Source organism: Falco rusticolus, chromosome 9, assembly GCF_015220075.1.
Source record: "Falco rusticolus isolate bFalRus1 chromosome 9, bFalRus1.pri, whole genome shotgun sequence".
Lineage (NCBI taxonomy): Eukaryota > Metazoa > Chordata > Aves > Falconiformes > Falconidae > Falco > Falco rusticolus.
This window is the reverse complement of record NC_051195.1, coordinates 15,192,919-15,219,026: the sequence shown is the minus strand read 5'-3', so window position 1 is coordinate 15,219,026 and position 26,108 is coordinate 15,192,919. Positions and strand designations below refer to the sequence as shown.

The following is a 26,108-nucleotide window of genomic DNA, read 5'->3' as shown; positions in this document are numbered from 1 at the left end:
CCTGCCCATAGAAATAATAAAAAAAAATAAAACAGGAAGTTGTATTGTTAGGGTGATTAAGCCAGAAGCAACTGCTTGCAGATACAGATTTAGCAACCCAAATTTATGCACTCAAATACAACTTACCAGATGTTCATTTTCAGCTGCTGCTAAAGTCAGAAATTACTGCGGTTCAAGTTCTAATCAAAAAAATTACAGAAGAGGAAGAAGCAAAAAATATGCAAAAGAAATAGTAATCCCTGTTTGTTACTGTATATTGGTGTGTGTGCGCGTGTGTGTGTACGCATAAAGCTAGTTAATTGTCAAGGGCCTCTTACTTCTTGACAATTTCTTCCTTTGGGCTGATATGTTGCTTACACTGCTAAGCAGTGTTTTTTTAATATAATGAGTCAGCTGATTAAAATGATAATCCATTTTGTCATAAGCTTATACACTTTATTATCTCTTTGTCCTGCATTTCACTAATTATTCACACTACAAATGGCCTTCTCTACAGTAATTTTTTTTCTTGGTTTATTTTTCTTGTAACCCCTCACTCTGGAACAAATCCCATCTCCACTTACGGAATCCAAAAGTCTGTTCCCCTCCCTAGTGCACTGCCGTGGCTCTTCTACATGGATTCCTTCTTGCAGCATCCTTCAGTAAGCAACTAAAATGCATTTAACTTTTTTTTGAAAGTTTCAGAAGTGAAGGGCTGAACTATTACAGGTGGTCATTTAAGCCATCTTCATGGCAGGAGCTAGTATACTAGAGCACTGTTGATAAGTTACTTAATCTGTCCTGAAAAAGCTCTACTAGTAGGGGACCCCAAAGCCTATAAACTTATTACAATAATTACCTATTCCTGTCCCACCTAAAATCCAAGAGAAATCTGTGACAGAAATGTTTGTTTTTAATTCTGTCTTAAGTAGACATGGATAACAATCACCTTTTTCTTATTCCCACATAGCCCTCAATTTTTTAGATTATATATAACATTATTTTTTTTAACCTTTTCCCAATTTTTGTTTTCAAACATCTTCTTTGCTTTCCTGTGGATTTTCTCCAAGTTGTCCAAACTCTGAGGACTAGCACCGATAAGTAGTACGATTTCACAGGTGAAACCTCACCAGTATTAAGTTGCACAACATAAATATTTCTTTTATTTACAAACCATGAGCCTGAATATATGTCCCAGTTTGCTTTATTCTAGGACACAGAATTAAACTCCAGTGCCTGTTTAATCTGACACACACACTGACATTTAGACCCCTTTCTTCAGGACTGCACACCTGAGCTTTCTTCGCCAAGTAGCCTGTGTTGAGTCACCATTACTGAATTGTTACTAATTTTGCATAGTTTCTCCAGTTTGTTTTGAATGTAAATTGTATTCTGTCAACTTTATGATGGTTGCAAATTTTATAAATACATACTATCCCATCAATAAATGATCAATGAAAGCACTGCCCAGTATGGGACAGAACATTAGGATACCTAACGGAAAGACAGATGTTACATTTCAATCATTGTAAGGATGGGAAGTGGCTGGACCACTTCAGTTTCAGGCAAGTTTCCTGCAAGCAGTAAAGGAAACATATATTGCACCCCAATAGTCACGTTCAGTGGTTCACTGCCCTGCCCCCTGAAAGCACGCTCATTCTGAAAGTTTAGATTTCTTTGAAGTGACCAAATGTATATCTACAAACAAGTCAATTCACATCTGTAGTTCTACACATGACAGTATATTCACGCAGAAAAGCTAACACTAGCTTAACTTCTCACTGCACTACATTACAAGAGAAACGGAAGATGAGAAATATACACAGGAATGTATTTTGCAGATGTATAACTTCATATAACTCTATAAATTTATTGCCACAAACCTTGGTGGGAACTGTTTGGCATTGCAATATTTTAAGCAAGTTCCACAGAACATCTTGCATTCTCTTGAAGCCCAAGATTTTCTCAGCTTGCTTTCTTGGCTATTATTGTCCTTCAGTGTCACAAACCCAAGCAGTTTACAGTATTTGACATTGCACTGGACACAGATCTAATAAGCTGGATGACAGTTGCACTCAAAATTTAATCCTTTTTATTGCCGTCTTGTTTTACTTGCACACATTCTAATTCTGTTTTGTGATTTTTAGTAGAAAGTGCCAACATCCTCAACTCCCAGGGACTAGAAATTAATGCTTTGCATTCCTAGTATTTTAAATCATACATATGTTTTGATGCAAGATGAGACATCTGTTAAATGTTTAACAAATTGAAATTGCAGTCATCTAAATTGCATCTTTATGGAGGTAGCACAAAGGTATTGGAGATGAGAATAATGACATGTTAGATACTTAATCGCTGGTCTAAGACAGTAATGAAAGTCTGCATCAGTCCAGCTTTTCCCCAGGATACGAATCAAGTAGGAACCTCAGAACTGTGTCCGACCTCATTTCCAAGATTAGGATATGTATCGGAAGTCCATCCCAGACACCTATGAACATCATGCTGTAATTCTCCTCTCCACTTCTTGGTATGTATGTTTTCACCCAGTCCTTCCCCCACATCTTCCTCTTTCCACCTCCCATCTGTCTTCCTATTATCTTTATTATCCTACTCTTTCAAAAAACTCATTTCTAAGACTCCCACTCTAACCTTACGTTTCCTGCCATTCGTTCGCTGAATCACATCTACTCTTTCCAACTGCCTTCAGTCTCTTCAGCAGTCTCTCACTTACTCCATTCCACTTCATTCCCAACCTTTTCCTTTCCCACAGCTTTCCTCCCATCAAGAAGAGATCACTTGCCTTTCCCTTTCACAGGGGTTAATACAGGGAGTGTACGTTGCCAGCAGTCCTCAGTGAGCAGCCTTGGTTGGTAAACATTGCCAGACGGTATCAGTCTCACTGGTTAAAGTATACCAGTTCAGCAGCTTCAATTACTGCCACCCAGCCAAAACTACAGGCTACCAGAATTTGAGAACCATTTACCATAAAACAACAAATATTTTGTAATTGCTAAAAATCCGGGTAGAACAATATATATAAAAAAATATCACAAGAACATTATTTATACCCTGCATTTTGTTGTCTGCAGATCAGACTTGCTTTACAGGAAATGTGAAGTCTTGCCAAATAATCAAGGAACAAAATGACTAGCACAGTTTATACAAAGTTAAGTTTGGACTGATGAAAATCTTAAAATTCTGAAAATCATATTATAGTTATTTTTCAGATAGTCCCTCCTCCTGCTACTCTAAAAAAATCATATGATTCAAATTACAGTTTCCAGAGGAAGTAATTGGAGAGATTTTCTATCAGTGATGATTTTGTATGTTTGCACTCGGTCTTTGACACAGACTCAAGTCTATATTCAGAATGCACAGCGTAAAGAATATTTGAAACCAGAGCAGTCTAAAAATAATAATCCGATTTTCATTTAAAATACAAAGAGATTTGCAGAGACAGGATGATACTCAGTTACATTGTAATACTGGACAGTTTATAGGAGTTGCACAGGTTTGAAGAGGGGAACGCAGCAGACAGCCCTACCTGCAAGTGCTACTGTCCGCAGGAAAGCCTGGAGCATTGGGTGAGGCACTGGCTTTGGGGAAAATTGGTCTTTGGATGGCAGTTACAGAAGCACAGAATTAAACTGGAAAGGCCAACATTTTATCAGCTACAGACTATCACATATGAGACATTATCCCTTCAGAGTATGAAAAAAGCCGTGTTCTCTGCAGTAATACTGGTGGGCATATGACAAGATCCATAGGTGGAGTTCCGCTACGCATGCTGGTTTCTCCATGTTTCTGAAAGCTGTTTGGGGATTCCAGCCTCCTCCACTCAAGCTGGTTTTATTCCAAAACAAAACAAAACTTTGAATCATCTTTACTACTGAGACATCATTGCCATTCACTGACAAATGCTGAATGCGTAACTGATGTGTTTAAATTAGCATCCTCAACTAGGCTTGCAATAAGTTTTTCATACTAGTGTCAAACATTTGCATACAATAACGCATCAGACCAGCATCAAGAACTTCAACATCTCTTGAAAACTTCTGAACCATTACGAGTTAAACACATGGAAGCAGCAGTGAGTTACACTTAAAAAAAGATGAGACATGACACTTCCCCTTTCTCAACACTTCTCCAACTACACAGAGGACAAAGTACATACTGGAAAATAAAACAACAAAAACATTCTATGGGCTTCAACTGACATTTGACATCAGTTTATCTTTCTCTTATGAAAAATACTAGAGTATGAATAATCCCTCTGCAAAAGGGAAAAAAGTATTACGAGTAGTAACAGTTAACAGGGATAACATACAGAATTACAAGAAAATGACTGCAGCCTCCCTAGAAGCTGCATTCTAAAGCCTGACAGACAACATCACCGATAGCTAGGAATTATCTGACCAGCATTTTATGCATTCTGATGACCAATGCAGGCTATTAATGCACTTTTGTAATCTTATTTCTTTTGAAAATGCCTATTTGATCTACATCAGAGCAAGTTAAGTCAGATAAACCCATTTAAGCAATTTAGAGGCCACAAATTGAAATCCAGTGTAACTAAAGACAAACTAATCAAGCAAATACTTCCCCACCTTATAAAGAACTTCCCAAATGAAGGTATTCTGCATTTCAGATTATAAAACTACTCTGTTTTTCCACCTAAGATGCACGACTTAAAAACCCCCAAAACAACAAGCTACCTAAGGTGCCCCATCAATCAAGTGAATTAATTTTTACCTACAGGGAAATGCAAAATAGCATTAGTTTTGCTGTAGAAAGGTCAAGCACAAAAATAAGTGCAATGCCATTTGAAGGAACATAAAACACGTGCCATTTTGCAGATCACATACCATATCTGACTGATTTTTCTTTTTTTTATGAAGCAACTGCAGATCTAAGAAATTATCTTCCCTCCCCCCCCCCCAAATCTTGTTAACATTTTCAAGAAACATTACAGAGCATCCTTTATCTCCTGAGATGACTACCTTCAATATGAAGAAACATACTGTTGTGAAATTCATTTGCTTTTAAGACATAACATAACTGAAGAACCCTCAACTTATATACACAGATATCAGCTGGACAATTGCATAACAGGATGAATCTTTTTTTCTTGTTTTCAGTGAGGTCAAATAAAAGCTGCAAAGCAATTTCGCTCCAAGCGTAGAAAGCTGACACAGAACACCCAAACCAGTGGCTCTGTTGTCACGGGCACCAACAAGGAAAAGGTATTGAAATGCCATGGCTTTTAAGATGACCTTTACTGAACTGGTAAAGTCAAACCTACAACTTTGTACTTTGGGAACCAAAACTAAATAGCTTTAAGAAAAATCCTGCTGACAAAAGAACACAGGCCTCAATAAACCAGCATCCCTGAATGCCCTCTCCATCAGTGGGTTTGACACCAGGGCATGCCAGGCTGGAGGGCTGAGCTACCTAGCAGGTAGCTATGGATGCAGCGGGACAGACCTTAAGCATGCAATGAGGCAATAAAGATAAGACTACAACTGCACTTTTGGTAGTTGTGAAAACCATTCTGTCTCCCCTGATTTCATTGCTGGCAAAAGCAGTTACTAGTCTTCCTGTTAGAAGTACTTGGAAAGAGCAGAAGCGAGTGCACCTTTATCGTTATTTGCAACATGCAGAACAAGGCTGTCCTCGGGGTATGGTGATCAAACACTACTGTGCCGTGCTATTATATGAAATTGTCTCAAACGGATGCACTGGGATCCCGTTTCCATTTATGGATGGGAGACATGTGGAGTAACTTCAACAGCTCATCTTATAGCCCCTTTTTGTTAACCTACATATAACCAGCTGGAGAGCTCCTCTCCTGAGGGAACAGGTGCCTACAGCACAGTCATCAATTTGTCACCTCCACTCACCTGACTGGATCTGTTATTGACAGGGGACAATTTCCTTTGCCCTGTAAAGGTGGCAATTCACACAAAGGAAGGCATCCAACAGCAATGCAAATGCCTAAACCAATCCTCAGATCGGCAGCAGTGACAGAGCTGCTGGCAGAGTTCCTGCTATTACACAGTATGTTATTTGCTTTATAAGAAACAGAATAACATCAGGCAATCTGAACCTGTATTTCCATTCATCTGCACAGAAAGAATGCAGACACAATCAAGATTAAAACTTGATCATGAACCAGTACAAAAGGTTTTTTTACTTCAGCATCTAAGCACTTAAGAAACATACGTGCTCTCTTTTCTGTGTCACTACATCCCTAGTTAAAGATGATAGAACGGGCTGTGGTTGCTCAGAACTGGACATCACTCCATACATTTTTGCCTCCTAGCAAGAGTTAGGGCACAGTCTTGCAGGACAGTTAGCACAATTTTCAAGAGCATTTTAGTGGATTAGAAGCTAAAGTTTGTCAAAAAGCTTCATATACCACTGCAGGTCTTCAAGGGCCTGATTAATTCCGCCCCCTGCCTGTTTGTTGTTGTTTTGTATATTTGTTTTGTTGTTGTTGGGGTTTTTTTTTGGTGGGGTTTGTTGTTGTTGTGTGTTTTTTTTTTAATTGAGGCTTAAGGCTCTAAGCCAATTAAGTGGCTACTCACAGCATGGAACTTAAGGTAGAAAAATAAGTTGACTATATCCCATGTTCACTCTCTTCCACGCTATTTGCTTTGGGTTTGGGTTGTTGGTTGGTTTTTTTTCATGAAAACAGCAGAAGCTAGAATTACTGTAACTAGGAACAGACCACAGAGATGAAAGAAGGACAAAAAAAAAAGTTGACCCAAACTACAAAAAGTTACTGTTACAGTACTCGTTCCATTTAGAAGTCTGAAGCATTTGGTACTCCTGTGATGCTATGTGACCTTCTCAGGTGGGGCTGGCTTAGCATTTAAGACTGACATGCAAAATAAGACTCAATACATCACTGCATTTACAGAAACAAACTATGAATCCCTTTTACAGCAATTTACAGTAAAGAGTATTTTTCTTAGGCTTAAAGACTGATAAATTAGCTACACAGCTATGTACTGGCAAGCATACAAGCAAGTCTGGCACATTAAGCTCTGTTCGCTATTATTCCTCTCACCATTTTTAAGCAGTTTTGGAGATTATACGTGGCTACAAATGAAGAGATTGTCATTTTAGAAGTGAAAGAAATTATAGGATGACTTTTAGAACTTAGCAAACAAAGACTTTTAACACAATTTACATGGGCGTATTCTTTAAAAAAAGTAGCAAGGTTCACTTTTATATTCAAAGAATTAAGATCAAATAAGGTGTAATTAAGAAATCTAGCTGTTGCAAGAAAGTGTTTTCATATAATTGAAACCATCTCTGAAATGTACAACCTTTTAAAAAAAAAACCAAACAAACAACAAACCACCCCCAAAAAGCTATGTGCTGATGCAGTAGCTCAAGCTTGTATGCAGATATCAATTCCCCTTCCTCCTGCCCTAAGATTTAAATCTCAATTTGCCAAGCAGGCCACAAATAATAAATGCCAATTGATTTGAAACATTTTTATGTTCAGGTTGCAGCCATAAACTGTTTAAATCTATATAAGGAAGTCTGAGAATATTCTTAACTTTAGTGTCTATGTTCACAGAAAAGTCTTGTTAATTTTCTCCATTATATACATAAACATATAAACACCTTCACATATACCTTTATCTTAACTTTCCAGACTATACTGACTGTCTCCATGAAGAAATTAGTAATTCAAATATAAAAAAGCTGATATCATCCTCGCTTACTACATAGTACAAACAGCAAAGAGGTTCATCCACAACCAGGCTAGCCTGACACAATTGACTCAACTTTTATCAGCGTCCCTAAATAGGTTAGATATTTTTATCTATCATTTTTTGAAAGTTTTATGTATGTAGACAAATCTTAAAAAAAAAAACAGAGCAATTCCTCTTCAACAATTTACTTACAGGAACACCTTTAGAAATGGTCTTCTGATACCGTACAGAGCGTAACCATTATTGTAAGCAATACACCGGGACAGATTTTATTACAAAAGAGCTCTCGCTTTTTCAAATCACCGAGGTTTTACAGCCTCTTATTGGGTTTTGGGGAGGTTGTGAAGGTTTGGTTGCTTTCTTAACAGTTGGTTTTTGATCTATTGGGGCACTTTTTTTTGTTTTAAGCCAAAGAAGCTAAACAAACAAGAAACACTACCTCCTCGCCCACAATCAAAATGAGAAGTTAAAGCTCCAAGCACAGCAGGGGTAATTAGTAGACACTGTGTTGATAACTGCAGTTTTTCCACAATACAGCTAGTTCCAAACTACTTTTTAACAAAATTTAAAGCAGGCATAATATATATACATTGTGACAATGGAAAAAAAAAAGGAACTAATCTCTCTCCAGGCCAGAATAATTAAGTCATTGAAGGAAGACACAGAATTAAAAGATGTGTCATGGCTGCAACTATAATAAGTGGGGATAGCATGTACATGTAAAGCCTGAGAAAAGGAAAACACGGAAGACTTAAAAAACAAAGCAATTCTAACAGTCACTGTTCTATGTACATACACACACACATGTATACAGCGTAACATTATGTACTTAAGTTTAAGTTTTCAATCTCATAGATGCCTTCAGTCTTGTAGATGCCAAACTGCCACCTATGGTTTTCAACTTCCGAAGTTAAAAGACAAAGTAGAAAACAGCCTAAACTATTAGGTAATTTTTAGTTACTTTTATGCTTGTTTAACTAAACTCAGACTTGGCCTGTTTCTCGGGGAAAATTTCAGATTGTATAACTAAGCTTTGCAAACATGCCAGCCTCTGAAGTACACCAAGCCACCTGGTATTTAGAAAAAAAATAAGTAAAACAAAGTTTAGTAGCATATACTGAAATCTTTTTAGCATTCCAATGATAACTGAAAGCAGAGAAATCTACTCATTTCTCTAAACTTTGCATTTATTACAAAATATTATCAATGCAATGAGACAGTTGCCTGAAGTGATTCAGACAGACACTTAGCACTGCACTCAAAGTTTCTCAACTGCAGCCTCATTAGGTTCATTGCTTTGCCTAGGGGTATTTTGTTTTTTGGGGTTGTGGTTTTAGGTTTGTTTTTTTGGGTAGGTTTCCTTGTTGTTGGGGGGGGGGGTTTTGGGTGATTGTTGGGGATTTTATTTGTTTGTATTTTGACAGGGAAGAGAGAATCCAGTAACCTCCAGAAAAACTAGAAAAGGTTATGTTGCTGTTTAAAGCTCACATAACTCCTACAGAATAATGCTACATGGGATTATTAACTCTTACGTTTTCACTGACATTTCATCATTAAATGTTGGGTTTGAACACAACCACTGACAATGCCTTACTTGCATCCATTAGTACATTGGAACAAACAATTTGAGGTGTAAGCCACAGAGGTTTTCTTTGCCATGTGTTTCGCTGAAGTTTCTACGTGAGAAAGGCAGTCTCTGCTTTGTACAAATGTGGGATTCAGCTCCGTTCCAATATTGAAATCAATATTGCATAACAGTCAGGAAAGCATTTATATTTTAAGAAATGATGTAATCTCTCCATGGAACACGTGTGTAAATTATGAAGTGTCTGCACATGGGACACTAAAAACTGGCAAGTACAATGCTGAACTGCTCTTTGTTAACCACTTCTCCATGTATGATATTTTACTATAAGAGATTTAGCATCCAAAGCAGTTTCCACTTTTTAAAGATTTGTGCTGACAAACTACATTGAGAAAATTCAGTATTTGTAAAGAGAAAAAAAATATCTGAAAATCATAAAAACAGATTTGAGATTTATCAGAAAACCTGTGCCAGAAGTCTAAATAACCCAGCACTGTATTTGCACACATTCGTAAGGCTGCAGTCTGACACCACATCTTCTCTCTCTTCTCTCCCTCCCTTCTTCCTCTCTTAATGTAAACTTCAGCTTTTATTACAATATTGGGAAACAGTTGAAAGTTGGCTTAAAGGTCTGAAGCAACAAACAGAGATTACATTTTAGCTTACTCTTGATATCTAAGGCAGTAACTTGCATGCAAGTTTGGCCTTAAGTTCACCATGTAGTGACATTTCTGCTTTAACAGAAGTAGTAAGCCTCTAGCTTTTATCATAATGCCTCCTGGAATGTGCAAAGCTTTTCCCTTGTGGCTACACAACATTCAAATAAATGGGAGCACTATTTTCCTGGTTTGGTTTTAGTCTCTCAGTAGTTATTTGCCTCAAATACAGTATTACAGTTGATAACTTTATTTTGCGTATTGTCTCAGCAGTTTAAGATGCAAAGAAGGAAGTACTGGACTCTGCTTGCAAAATGCAAAGTTTACAGAAAAGTATGAAACCCAACTGCCACGCAATGGATTCTAGCAGTGCCCACAACTAGTTATTGCTGCCTTCCTTCTAAAGTCTTCAGTGCCGCTGTGTTTCCTCCCCTCCTGCCATTCTCCTTAGATATGAATTTGATGCACCATGTAAGTGCCTTTGAGATATGCTAATGAGAAGTAGCATGTAGTAACCGTTTTGATAACAAAAGTTAATTAAGCTTTACTTCTGAAGAGAGTAGATGAAAGACTAAGTAAAACAAGGTGAGGAAAAAATGCACCAACAGAACATGGACTGGATTGTCTTTTTCTTAAACCCATTTAAAATGCATCAGTAACATGAGGAAGGGAAAACCTAGAAAAAACAAACAAAAAGCAAACAAACAAACCGTAAAAACAGAAACAACAAATGAAAGAACAGGTGACATAAAATAAGAGCAGCAAAAGAAAGAAAGGAAGAAAGAAAGGAGTGGGTAACTTCAACAGATGATGCAGATAAAGAGCTGGAGACTAATCTGGAGAAAGCAGAAGAGGAATAAAATTATGGGAAGAACAGGAAGAAAAAAAAAGAGTGACAGAAGTTCAGTAAAAGCTGCCCTTTTTAGAAGTGAATGGTGAAAGAGACATCGGAGCTACCCATGCTCTGTAAGCTCCATTTACTTTGCATTTCTCCTTACCACCTTTTTTAATTTCCCAAAATTTCCCCTGCTCCAACTCGATGAACAAATTCCTGCCTAGAGCCACTAAGTTTCCAGGAGCTGAAACGATTCTTATATTGGTTGTTATCCAAATGCTATTTCAAGGCTGTCTGCATTCTGAGCACATTCACATCCCCATAACTTCTTTACAGCTATTGAAATAGAACAGCATGCACCTGTATAGAGGGGGGTGGGAACTCTAAAAGGAGAAAATAAAGAATAAGTAATACGGATGAAACCTAAACTCACATATACTCATTTTTTAAAGTTCCTAAAGAGGACCTTAAATTGCCATCAACAAACACCATGCTGAACAACACAATGTTCATCTGCTCCCAGTGCATTAAGCATTACAGACTCACACAGCCATACGATGTAGAAGACCGAGGACACAGTTTGGGTTAAAGCAGCTAGGGTTCAAACAGCTAGCAAATGCACAACACCCCACCAGCCGTCCAGTGGTAGAAATTATCCATGGTTTGTTCTAAGCCAGCCTGGTCAGCTATGTGACATTATAAGCGCCATCAACAGCACAGCAGAAAGGGCTGGACAACAAGAACAGGAGAGCAGGACAGGTCAGTATTTTGGGAAAGGAAAGGGAAATAATGTTAGCTTATGTCTGCTTTGAAAATGTTTGTGTAACTATAGCATCTGACCATTTAGGATTTGGCAATCTACTGTAAACTTTTATACCACTGAATAAATCTTTAGAAGTTAATTAATAGCATTCCTAAGGAGCAGTAACCATAACAGAGTAGAAAAGTATGTTGAGAGCAAGAGAGGAATGGATAGAGAAGTTATAATTTGTTGGACTACAGATGATCTGAAACCTCCAGACATGAGATTTTGATATGCCCTGAACTCTACAGCACGCATGCAAAGCGGGGCAGGCTGTGCCAATGCCAATTGTTTCATTACTGCTAGACAGGAATCTGTCATTACAGAACCGTTTTAAATTGTTTCACTTCCTTCTCTGAAGCCTTAATGTTATGGGATCTCCCTGTCAACCTGAACAAATGGCTTGCTTAAAGATACTACTGGAAGATTTATATCTGCTTGCGTGTTTTCTAAACATGGATTTCAAAATACTTTAACCCTCATCAACCCTCATTACTAGAGCAAGACTGCAGCAGCTGGTGTTCATTAAAGCCAGGAAATTCCTGTTTTCGTCTTTATAAATCTGTTAGAGTTGATAACTTATTATTTAATTCTAATTAAACAATAAATTTTAATTAGCAACTTTTTAAAATTCTGCATATGCTAAATCCAGACATTAGTCTTTTCAAATTAAAAAAAAATCTCAGAAAATATTTATCAAGTTTGAGTTACTGAATTACCACTACAATACTCAATATATAGTATTTCACAATCAATTTAAAAGTTGTAATCTGTATAACACAGAACAGAAACAATTTAGCAACTTGCAGGCCATCTACTGTTAGTGCTTCAGCTTCATGACAGTAATTTTTTTTCCACAAGATCATAAAAACATTCTGGGTCTCGTACAGAACTTAAACCTTCAGATCCTTGCTGAACCTTATTACGCACACCTCGTCTGCAAATTTCAGTACCTGTGTTGTAATTAGAAAGATAACATGTACTCTGTCCTTAATGATTTAGTATCGACGACCTCAAATTAAAAATGGCAACAGCACCGAGAAGAACACTACATTAAGCCTCCTTTAGTGTTTCATAATGGACTGAACAACATGACAGAAATAACAGCACAGCTAGAAATGTCTTCCTAATGATTGTGTTTCCTCATATTTTGGGAGGAGAGCTGTGAATGACCAAAGGCCACAACATATATCCACAGAATGTGAAGCTACTGAATCTGCAAGCAGATTATCTTGGAACATTATATGAAAAATCTGGTATCACTTGATTATGATAGGGTACAGTGTATGGCTGGGGTACAAGACTGTGCATCCATAACTGCTTCTCCCTCACTCAGTGCCTGCTTATCAAGCATTCATTTCCCAGCCAAGTGGACAGGGAAAGAGCACGTTATGAAGTTCAAGTCCCCAGAGAGGCAGACAGCTATTTGTTGCAGACTCTCTTCTCAATCACAAAATGTCATTAAATGAAGCTAGAGTATGTTAAACACTCAGAATATTTTCCCTATATAAACAGCTGTTGTAGCTGCAAATGGCAAGTTACAAAACTGCAAACAATTGATATCCAGTGAAAAAAGAACATTTAAACTACACTTTGTTTCACAAGAAATAGGAACCTCCAGGTTAAGGGGTTCTTTGTGTACATATTGTACTTTACTCTTTTAGGTGTATATACATACAACCTCCTAGAGCAAAGCTAGCCAGAAAGCAAAAGTCTTCACTCTAGAGCCACCCTGCAGTTCACAGGCACGTGAAACATCATTTTAAATAGCAATATGCTGCACTAAAATACCTAGTTTGCAGCCTATCACTATCTAAAGTTTCTTTTGGCAGAAAGACTTTCCAGGATAATAATTTCCACTACAAATGCACACAGTATGCCCAGCTTATTGTGTGTTCCCTCTCTTCAATTTTTAGTTCTACTGTCAGCTCATAACTTTAAGCCATTGTATTTCCCCTGGTATTAAAATTAATCCCATATATTGATAGAGCTTCACCACCAATCTAATATTATCTTCTCTTTGAGATCACAATAAAGAGGTTAAATTAATCTACATATAAAGCTGCACCTGTGTACCAGTCCAGAAGCCCAACCAGGCACCTCTCTGACCCTTCTTTTCATAGCCTTTCATCCATGCTTTTAATCTTCAGGACCAGGCTCATTTGAATTTGAAAGAAAACAAATGCAGGTACTGCTTTATTCTTTTGTCCCCTCAAAAGAAAAAAAAAAACGAAAACATAAACAAAAACTAACCTGCCTCAGTTTCCTGAGGAGCTGTACCTGTGTACCACTTCATAGCACCTCAGGCAGAAAGCGTGTAGAACGCCACAGGCAGAGCACAGGTTTGCACAGAGACCTTATCACTCTCACATAGGAATATATACATACATACGACACCTGCATTTTTTAAAGTCTGGATTCCTTCTCCACTTTTCCCCGCTCAAGTGTGATTTTTTTTCTTTTTCCATGGGGGAAGGACAATCAATTTGTGTTTCAATGCCATGTGGGAAAGTACCTCAGAGAATGAATCTTACTTTATACCATAGAAATATCATTAAACCTGCACCCTTCTGAAGAGATTATTTTTCTTCTCATGTGACCTTCTTCATTTACAAAGGTTGCTAGCCCACATCTCTACCTATACATTCTAAACATAACTTCCAGGTAAATCATTTGAACTCTACTTTCTTGGGTCTTAGTATGTATCAGCCTGAACAGAAATACATGCGGTGTGAAATCATCGTTCCCAATTTCATTTTTCCTGCAGAAGGGGATTTAAGTATTACTTTGATTCAGTCACAGCTGTGATTCTTTCATAACAGAACTAGGAGGCTTACTTCAACAAGAGATGTTTCACATTGTATACTTGGTTCACATTAATAGGCTGTACTTCCAAAAGAAGCATCATTTAGAACACATATAATATTGGCCATTCCAAAGTAACAGCTCTACTTAAGTTTCTTAAAGAAACTAAAAAAGCACTCAGACCGCCTCCGTCACAGACACAACGAGTATATTCTTCTAACCCGGTTTGACCAACACACATCTTTGTGCTCTACAAAGGAACAAAAAACCCCAGAGAACACCCACTAATCCACACTGTTACCAGAAAGGCTAACTGACTTTGGCTGCTGTAAAGGAAAGAAACTGTTCAGATTAGATGCAGAATCATACAGAAGAAAGCACACACGGTTAAGACAGGAAACACAATCGTATTGATGATACAGTACTTCTAGAAGTGCAAGCTACTTAAAATGGGTTTCTCTGTCTGGTATCTATATATCGCTGAGAGAACATCAACAAGAAATTCTTATAAAAACAGCAGACTGAAGTGAAAATATTTCAGGTGTGTCCAATATTGGTATAGTGACTCTAAACACAGGATTGCTTATTCTGTGGTTTTACTACTCCAATCCCACCCCATAAAAGTAACAAAACAAAATACCTTTTTTCGATTTTGCTCCAATCTTCAACTTTGATGGCCAAGCAATCTGTGTATTTGTTTCTTCCATAATCTGTAAAAAAAAAAAAAGCATTTATGAAAAATTAAGCTTTTATTTTTCTCCTACAAAGTCAAAAGTTCGTTTTTGGAAGAGATGACGTTTACCATTTTTAATTCTGTTGACTACCATTACTTATAAATAGCTCAAGTCATTAACTACTTCTCTTGCTTTCTTGAGAAGAATTTTTGTCTGACGATAGGTAGAGCTGAGTTCTGATCACTCAAGAGAAATCCAAAGAGCAAACCAAGATGCTCAGCAGTTTCTACTAAGTTCTAATGACCACGACTAGCTACGGCATGCTCTGTGTCCATCTCAGATGGAATTTCAAAGCTTTAAAGAAATATTTTTATTCTATTGTAGTTATCTTAAAATGGCTTCTAAGTAAAGCCAGTCAAATTGAAATCAAGTCCTTTTGAGTCTCCATAAGTCAAGATACATTGCTTTGCCTTCACAGGTTGTTGGTTTTTGTTTGGTTTTGGTTTTTTTCCCCCCTCACCTTTACCTGAAAGGAATCTTTCATTGTAAACCTATCCAGACTAAAAATTTTACTTCCTGGTTTAGCAGTTCAGAGTAGAGATTTGACAGCATTTGTTACAACACAGTGTGCAACCTATGTGTAAATCTCCAGCCAGCCAACAGGGAAAAACCCTACACACACACTTACACTTTGAAATCCATCTAGTCATTTGGCTCAAATAGACTCTCATTCTGTTGCCACCTTTTGCTTTAGTGAAAAAAATCCACTACCCATAGGCATATTACACTGAAATTTAATACTGGCACAGAGTTATAGTGCATCACTAAGACATTTAGTAGTAATACAGAAAGAACTGAATGACATCAAATACTTATATATGAATTGAAATTCAGTTCTAAAAAATGGTGGGCACGTCTACCGAGACAAAGATCTTCTCTTACATTGAGATCTCATCAATAAGTATGACGAGATCATACCTCTCAAATTTGAGCTATGAGAGTATCTGATTATTATAAGTAAGAAGAGAGTATCTCATCATTATGAGGACCTGAAGAGATGAGAAAGATATGCTCACGTTAGTGCATGACAAGATGGTTGTAGGATGCCAAGAAAATGCATCTATTAAATATCATGGTAGGCTGCATCAGACAAGGCAGTTTTTAATACATGTTAATTATGGAAGGCCCTGACGAATTTTCACCTGGAACTGTCCAGTTCTGTTCACACATGGCCAACATTTTGTACAGCGGCAAGCAAAAGGGTCCTCACTCCTTTGAGAATTTCAGTAGCTTATTATGAAAGAGATTAATAGCAATCAGTTTGCTCAGCTTGACTAACGTCAATTAGAAGGGGTCCTACAATCACAGACATTGGGAAGAAAGGGAAGAAAGAAATGAAGTCATTTAAGTCCAAACTCATGCTCACAACAAGGCCAAGTGCAAAGTTAGGTCAGGTTGCTCAGACCCTTGCCCTTCACGCTCTCATTACCTCAAAGGAAGGCAATGCCACAGCCTCTTGTGGCCACTTTTACTGAGAAATTATTTTCTCTTATCTGGTCGAGTTATCCTTGGCTTACCCTTTGGTCATCATTACCCACGCACTTTTAGGAGGAGCTTGACTCAGTCCACTTTCTAATCACCCATAGGGTAGCTGAAGCCTACTACTAGACTCCTCTTTGACCTCACCTCCTCCGTGCTGAACAAACCCTGCTCTCAGCTTGTGTTTGTAGATCAACTGCTCCAGGCCCTTGATCAAACTGGTGATCATCCACTGGAGTCACTCCTGCTTGTCAGGATCTTTCTTAGGCTGAGGGAGACTTAACTGGACCAAGTACTCCGTACGCAGCCTTGCAGTAACCGAGCCGGCAGGAGTAACCACTACCCTCTGGTCTGTGGGTCAAACTATTTTAGACATTGAGTCTTGTAAGATACAGAGGGTAGTAAGTATTGAGGAGATTATTTAATGCATGTAATGGTAACAAGTAAACAAGTGCTCACTCTAAACTTGGGCTGTAAGCTAGAAGAAGCCGTAAGTCAGAAGAACTAAAATAATTTGTTCGCTGTAAATAGGAGCGAGGTAGGAAAGCATAAGGAGAGGTGTACTTCAGATGGCAACTCTCAAAGTCTGGTTCCTCCTGTATATATTAGAGTATTTGTTCAATTTCCTCAGGAGGGACTAAAAAATAATTGTGCTCTTTTGATTGCTGAAACAAATAATTGCAGTAACACAAAAAGCAGACGCTACCCAAAAAACTTAACTCCCTAAGGGGGTCAGGGGTGTATTAAGAAAGCAGTACGTTTTAGTCCTTCTAGTCATCTGCAACAAGCGTAAGCAATATCAAAATATAAAATCCCAAAATAATTAGCAAAGCCACTTCCCAAAAAGAAAATGAATGGATTGAGAAAACAGGCTACCGATACCAGTAAGTTTTCCATGATAGTATAATTCAGAACTAAGGCAGACTTCCTCTACACTTCTGAATTCTTATCTTTCTTCCAACTCCAATTCCCCTCGGGCATCACAACAACTTCCAGATTAGTATACCACATGGAAGACCTGAAAGTGTCAGCCAGACTTCATTATACTATATTTTTGGTTTCAGCAACTATTGATAATAAGTTACAGCTGAAATAAGACATTTCCAGGAGGGTGAAATTCTATCGGCAACATACACATACTTTCCACAATTTTCCAACCAAGATGTCAAAAAAGCTCTACTCAAGAATTCACTCTGTGAGATAGAAGGATTTGGGCCAGGATTATTTTTAATTTTGCAACAGGCGATGAAATCAACAGAAAACATGGAAGGCATTATCTAAAGAGGAAGGGAGATGCCTTAAAACAAAGAATGGAGCAGGACTGAGTTAAAGACCTAAAAGGAACCACAAGAGGGGAGACAGGAGGAGTGAATGAGTGTCATTGAAGACAAGTATTGCATTCCCATCAGTCCTTTACCCTCTGAATAAAATTTGAAGACTTCTGCTTTAAAGAAATTAATTCCTCCCCATTTCTCATACTGAACCCAAAACAAAATGAAAGCCCACAACTTCAGAGATGCACACATACTGGGACTTAAGAGAAAGATGCATATGAGATCTTCAAAGGGAAAGTAGTCTGACTGTCAGCCACTGAGATTTGGCCACCTAATAACCTTAAGCTCTTTGGAGAATGCAATGCTAGAAATTACCACATTAGCCCAAAAGACGACTCAGTTTGGTCATACAAAGAAAAGTTTATCTGCCTGTCTCAGGCAGTTGGAAAGAAAAAAAAAAAAAAAAAAGAAGTCTGGATGCATTTAAATGAAATGCATTTATTGAAGTATAAAAATGCTTAAGAGTATGTGCTGGCTTTCAACTCCAAGCAGTAAAATTTATGATGAATTCCAAGCTGATTGCAATAATCATTCTTTTCCAGAATTTTGAAAACCACATATTATGTAGGAAAAAAAGGATAACAGTTTTTGCTGTAGCACTTTTTTTTTTTTTAACCAGTGAAATAATTTATCTTGCCTGTAAAACAATTTGAGAATTTTAACTGCCTAAAAAGGTTTGTAATGAAAAGTAACTTCTGGTTTTATTTGAGAAATCGGGGCTTTCTAGGAACCCTTAAGAAAAGTTTGAACTATATTGCCTACTTTTAAAACTATTTATTGTATTTATTTTATTATTTATGTATTGTAGTAGCAGGAGTGTTACAAAGCTCTAGAAAACAAGAAACTGAGTTTTTACTACAGCTTTTGAACTTGAAGGTAAGATGTCGAAAACTGTGACAAGTAAAACTCTGCAGAGCGTAGATGACTGCTGCATCAACTTTTAGTTCTGTTTCACCATTCTAAGCCAGGCAGTTTTCAGTGCCAGGATTTTATTTTTCTTCCTGAAACAAATTTGGAATCATTCCATAAAAACCTCAACTGCATGTTGTAGTGGAATAGTTTTCTTAGTGAATACTCAGTGTCGTGCCACATACCCTGAAAACAGCAGTACCGCTCTCAAAAGAACAAAACAGAACTCAATTTACAAGTAATATACGTATAATACATGTATTTTAATTGTGTAAATACTTCAGTTACATAACACTTAGATTCAATCATCCCTAGGCTGCATTTCCACTGAGATCTCTGCGGAATAGCACCTCTGCTTCGGCTTCCCTATTCATATAAAGAAATAGGGTTTATACTAATCCGTAACTCTCCTCGCCTTGAGGGTTCAACTGACCAAAGAGAGCAAGCATATTTGGCAGCAAGATTTAATCATGTAGTCAATGATCTCTTGCTTCTTCTCAAAATGCGGAAAACCCTAAGAAATCATCTACCTACATCTCCCCTCCTGCCCTTTCCCACGAGAAACCAGTAGTGTTTACACAGCCCCAATAAATATGTACTATTCTCAGCGGAGAACATACAGAAGATGACACAAGAAGTGGAAGATACCAACAACACAAATAAGGACTGTGCCGTGACCCTGAAAGAATGGCTCTGTTACACAATCACTGGGCCTTCAGAAGAAAACATCCTAGCTCTACGGCAGCTGGAAGAAAAGCTTTTGGCTTCCTTGTATTCAAGCTTGAAAAATTTCTAGTTTTAAGCACTTTGGGGAGTTTTTACCTTAAGCACAAGTAAGAAATTATTTTTTCCTTACGTTGTAATGTTTGTTTAGCTGATTTTGGATGGAAACTGGAATGCCCTGAATGCAAAAAACCAACAACCCAAACTCCCCAGAAGCCCACAAGCATTTTCCGAAGTCAAAGGAAGTATTTTTACACAGAGTAGATGAAAAAGAACAACATATCAAACAGGACCTTTCTTCATTTCAAACCAAGCACTTAAATGACAGTAGTATTCTTTATAGGCAGCGATAAGGTGTCTATTTCTGATCTTCCCACCTTGGGGATTCACACACCTTGGCCATTTCTGCTTCAGTCCTTATTCACAGTGAAAGGAAAAAAAAGCTAAGAGGGGACACCTGCATATGCCAGTAAGTTTCTGCAATTGGTTTTCTCAGCTTTAGCTCAGCAATGAGCTCATTCCAACAGAAGTGGCAAAAGTCACTCTCAAAGCTGCAAGCATAACTGTTTAAAAAAAGCCAGTTTGTTATGCGAGGCTTTATGCAAGGAATAGCATCCTCAGTTTAACCTTCCTTAATACAACAGAAGATATACACAGTATTTTAACTTGTAGAGTACTTAAATAATGAATAAGCATAGATGTTAAAAATCTTGTAAACACATTTAAATTTCTATTATAGAACAGGTACATGTTTATCTTAATCTATATTCAAGAACTTTTTTTTTTTTAAATACACAACAACATATTTGGTAGATACACAGATTTTTTCACACTAGTAAAAATCCTAGAAAGAAATGAAACTGTATGCCCACCAGTGGTTTTTATTTATCTGTCTGTGTCATGTTTTGAACAGCTGAGTTTATCTTCAAGATTTTTCCTAGGTTTTCCTCTGTGCAGGTTAAAAACAAACAGCAACATTTAGGTTTAAATCAACATCATCAATGGCACTACACACATCTAAACCTTTGAGTACTGCAAGAGTACCTTATTTTCAACTATCAAAGAACACAAATCCTCAGAGAGCACTAACTCCTTTGCTACTTGGAATATTTCAGGGACAATGCTCCACTTCTTGTAAGCAGACTGCAAATCCTGTTCATGAGCCGGGTGACAAATGCTGAAAGCAGGACATGCTGCATGTGGTATTTTAGCAGACTGGTTGGGTAAATTATACGAAAGGAAATTAAACTTAATAGCTACAGGTGATCATATCCACGAAAATAAGAACTATTCTCTCTGAGGCAGCATAGAACACAGAGGTGGATGAGAAGCAGCAAAGAGAACACAGCAGTGATTCTTCTAAATTAATCAGCACTTCTAAAAGTGAACCAGTTCCCTCTGGTGCACTGGGGGAAGGTTCTTTCTTCAGCGGGTTAAGTGACAGAGCAAAAGACAACGCTATAGGCAAATATAGTTATACCTGTCGAATCTTGGTTTTCCCTCAGAAACTGCCTCTGTGTACAGACAAAAAAAAAAAGATACCACAAACCATACAATCAAGATGGGGCCCAAACTATATTCTGAATTACCTTTAGATTCACTCTTCATGGCATTCTCAACCCTACACTTACAGATCTCAGAGACCATTTCTTTGTATGAAGTAGTTTTTCCAGCAAGACAAAAAGGTATGACCAAATAAGATGTGATTTCCCAAGCAATATGAAGTTTAAAATTGAAAGTAGTTTGAAGCAATGCTAACATAACAAGTCAGAGGAAAAAGCAAATGGGGAAAGAGGGGAAAACTGACATGAAGCACTGTCTTAATCTCAGCTACATGTGAAATGTCTTGTTAGTAGACACAAACACTCATTTTAAGACAGATACATGTCCTTACCCACCATCATTTACAAACGCACAGAAGCTGCGTTTGATACCAAAAGTTTCTGCTTAAGTATCCAGTTTTCATACCACCAAGGGCTCCAACTGCTTTAGCTCAAAGTAGCCACAAAAGTAAACAGGCAACTCAAGTATTTCTAAAGCGAACTGAATAAGAAAAAGTATAAGCTTGCATTGAAGAACGGAGCTTTAAGAACCATAATGAGAGCTGGGGTTATGCACAGAACATTTAGAAGTCTGGAGTTCCAGATGATCATCAATTTTATTTTAATTGACAAAAAGAAATAATTTCTTTTTAAGAAGACAGACACACAAATTAAGTTCAGCATGAACACAGTTGCAGTTTTGATGCAAAATCTGCATGTAGTTAACAAGGCAAGAGTACTAGGGCAAACGGACTAGTTATCCAATTCATTAACTCACAAAAAGTGCCAAAAATTGAGCATTGCAGATTTTACTTGTTAAAAATTTAACACCCAAATAAGCATATTATTTTAGAAAACAAAACCATTACATGTACAGTCTAATTCAGTATTAACCAAATGGTGATGTGATAATTTAAAAATCAGACCTCACGATGCCCAGTAAAAACAAATATACAAAATTTTTGCCCATCTCTGAATGTTGTTTCACAGACGCAAGATGTTATCTTGCATCTTCTGCTTTCAGAGAAGTAGTATTAGAACAGTATCTACGCATTTAGAGCAAAATAAACAAGTTTGCTCTTATAATTTTATTTGAAACATGGAATATCATTTGCACAAAAATAAAAAAAAAATCTATATAAAGCAGGGAAGACTGAAGAGTTGGAATAGCCAAACATTCTATATGGGCTGATACTTATTTCTTCTGCTTCCAATGCAGCAGCAGTGAAGCAGCAGTATCTGAGCTCATGACTGATCCCTGAACATGAGTTTTGGCAGCAAGAACAGAGCTATGGGTGTAGCTGGAACCAGGAGTATTATATTTAATGGTTTGTTGTTTTCTGGGGGTTGGGGGAGGGGAAAGCAGGGGAAGAATAAGGATGGGAAGGAAGAACAAGACACAGAAATGAATTGTGTAAAGTTACTCAGGAACCGACAGCGTGAATTCATCCTCTGAAACTGGTGAGGCTGGAGTAAGCACTTGAGATGCTGGACCCAGAACATGACAATGGCACAGTTTCACTGCTGGTGAGAAAATATAAAGCATGTAAGAAGTTAAAAAAGAGGAGATGACAAAACCTGGTCCTGTTTCTGAGCACAAGCAGCAGCAGATAGCCACGAGGCACCCACACGTTCCAGACCAACACACCATTTCGAGTTCACAGTTTGTGCTTCTGTGTGGCAGAAAAAGCTATCTCCTATGCCGAGTGGCAGCACAGTGAGACAACGCAGAAAAACCTTTATTTTTTTTTCTTAAGAGTGCCGATACCAATAGTGTACATTAAGTGTAAACTACTTAAAAATACACAACAAAACAATGCACAGGGACGACAAGGATTGCGCTCCAGATGTGCAAGTTTGTGCACAAGAAGGAGCATTATGAAACAAGTGCCTTCCCAAGTGCAAGGGCACCAGTGCATGTGTCTTGGACGGTAGGGGTACCTGACTTTCCTATTTTATATTCCAACTGTCAGAACCCCCAAACACATTTTGGAAAAAAAAAAAAAAAAAAAAAAAAAAGAGTATCTCTATGTGACTTGGCTAGCCCTTCTCCCCTAACTTTGTCTTTGAAAAGGATAACATTCACATTATTTTAGAGACTACCATATGGGATACCCAGTATGGATAAGGTTCAGTACTGCCATACATAGTTTTTTTCATTCTTCTGCTGCAAGTAATTTGTTTCAATATTGTGGGAATTTGATCCTTGCATACTAATTTGTCCATCTTTGTTAAACTGATTTTTATTTTAACTGTTAAATGACAAAATTAAAGTGTTTGAATTTTCCAACTAATCTAGATTCAGGTACAAGGAGGCAACAGAAGAAAAACATGCCTGTTTCCCATTCACATACTTCTACACAGCTTCACGTTAGGCTAAGCAAAATACTAACATGCTTTCCTCCAGCTTCTCATGACCAGTAATTTTGTGGTCTGCATGTACAGGCTTAGAGACTTCTGCAAAGCAGCAAGTAGGCTGTTTGTTGTCAAGGGCTATATCCTAGCCCAGATTAACTCTAAACAAATTTACCATAATCACTAGGTACTCACAGCTATTCCTACTGACTTTATCAAGAAATAAGGTAAGCATGTGCAGGATGAAGTGGTATTGAAGCTAAAATTAGAGGACAAAATCAACATTATAGCCAATGTATTCATTTATTTGTACTTTTGATCAATGAGTATCATCTGATAATACTTCAAAAACTAATTAACAGATTATACGTAAAGGCAATAAAGGCAGCAGAGTAAACAATACCAGCTTTACAACTCAAACTGTCAAGCTATAAATAAAAGCTCTGAATCGGTAAAGAGAGTTGGGAAAAGTCATCTATGTGGATATGGCTTTGGAAATGGAAACAATATAAATAAGGCATTTTTAGCTTAGAAGGGAAAAGAACACATGCATGCACACACATGACTTTTTTTTTTAACCTTCACTTTACCTGAAATGAACTGGCAAAGATCATTCTTTAAAAAAGGGTCTTGTTAAGCAAGCAAGTATTGCAGCATTGTTCCTGCATCCAAAAACGGCACCAAGTAAACCTTCTGCAACGGTGGGGTTTTTTTTGGTTTTTGGGGGTTTTTTTGCTTTTTTACAGAGTTTACAGAACTCTTTACTTTACAAGTACAGCAAGTAAAGTGAGAAGAAAACTATGGATCAAATGCCCTTACCTACAGAGAAACATTAAAGTCCCCCCTTTACTTGACTTGAACATTTTGTTCAACCTCAATGGAAACGTTAATCAGAAGTCACCTGTAGTATTTTTATTTAAAATAAATTACTAAAAGTATAGTCAATAATGTAAAGGGATTATCTAAGCATGCGAAATATAAGCTATAAATGCATCCGTGTGTACAGCATTAAGGAGTTCTACACAAATAATATAAATAAGGGGAAATTTATCCAATTAAAAAACCCTATTACTTAACAATGAAGCCCCCACAGCACATTGTGAGAAACACCAATATGCAGGCAGCTCTTCTCTCCAAGCAGAAGCAGCAAGTCTCTTCCCTACAAATCAGGAACCCAGTGCATATTATTGATTTGTATCATTCTCATACTCAGCTCTTCATTTTTTGTTTTTAGAGGGGAAGGACAGAGACCAAGTATTTCTGAGGACCAGAATCTCTCCCCTATTTTAAGAAAGCATTTAGTTTTCAGAGTGAAAAGGATTAGGCATCTCAATCAAGACTGTGGTGACAAAATTGCTCCTTCTCCTTTGCTTTACAATACAAGAGATATTGCACAAAACATTAAGTATAGCAATAAGGTAAAATAAAATGGAACATCATCGTCAACTAAAACTCCGATTCACTTGGAAGTCAGAACAAGCTCCAAGCAGTGATATAGACAGTCACTATGTATAATACTAAATGATCAAAATTGCCACTGTTCCTGACCAAGGGAATTATTCACAAGGAACTCAACAAGGACAGTGCTGTTTTAAGGCTTCCAACTGCAGTGGGCACTTCAAGGATCAGGCCCATCAGAGAGCATTTTCATAGTACAGGTAAACCCTCAAGGTTGTCCCTATTATATCAGAAGCAACATAGAAGAAACTAAAGATGAAATAAACAATAAAACCCCCAAGCATGATTGCTATACTAGAGACGTGACTAATGCAGTTTTCCACAAGAATGAAGCCTTCCCACCACTTAGCTCTGTCTGAACTAAGCAAGAAGTTAAGTAAGCATTCTCAATTTACCTTTTTAGAGAAAACGATCCAACCTAAACAGTCTCCTTCTTTCCACTAGGTGTGGTTTTGCCAAACGGGAGACAAACCTCTCTCAAGATTTCTTGCAAATGTTGACTGCCACTGACATTCTTTCAACTTTCTAATCCATACCATTCTCTCTGAGCAGTCACTTCCTCTTCCCAGGAAGCTACATGAGAGGAAGCTCAATGTAAATTAGAAGCGCATGCCAGCATTCCCATCACAGCCTAGCACAGCCGGGTGCTTTAAGCAAGCTCTGGAAATGTGTGGCCTTAATATATCCTTGTCACATGCTAAGAGCCAAACTCTACATGAAGAGGTTATTTTAACGCTAACGCAGATACGGATTTCTAGCCAGAGAAAGTGGACATTGTGGAACCAGTTTCTGCAGTTCAAAACTGCTCCTGTGGTTGAAACAGAGACAAAACCCATGATATTGTATAATAGCCATGAACTCACTATGTCTCACCAGCAAGATAAACAGCACTGAAAGAAACCAATAGCTGAGCGGTTGCCATCAGAAATGGGAATATAGCCTTAGGGAGACTATAATTACAAATAGGCAGTTCAAGAGAAGTCATGGATGAGGACACATGGAAAGCCCTTCAGAAGTTACTGCTGAACACTGATAATAATCAGCCTGAGACATCTTAGTCTCAGGTCAATGATTAATATTTTAATGCCTGAAAACGCCCTAAGCAATTCACATTTGAAGCTCTACCGACGTGTTCCACGTTCAGAGATTAAAAAGGAAGACAGACCAACTTGCAGCCTGACCT

At 37.7% G+C, this 26,108-nt stretch overlaps 1 protein-coding gene across 1 annotated transcript in view; it reads right to left on the bottom strand.

Moving 5' to 3' along the window:
- Positions 1-26,108, bottom strand: part of BICC1 (BicC family RNA binding protein 1) — a 109,259-nt gene that overhangs the window by 41,157 nt on the left and 41,994 nt on the right. The window contains exon 3 of the mRNA XM_037400683.1: positions 15,033-15,102. Within this exon, the coding sequence (XP_037256580.1) occupies positions 15,033-15,102 (70 nt within the window). The remainder of the gene's footprint in view (positions 1-15,032; positions 15,103-26,108) is intronic.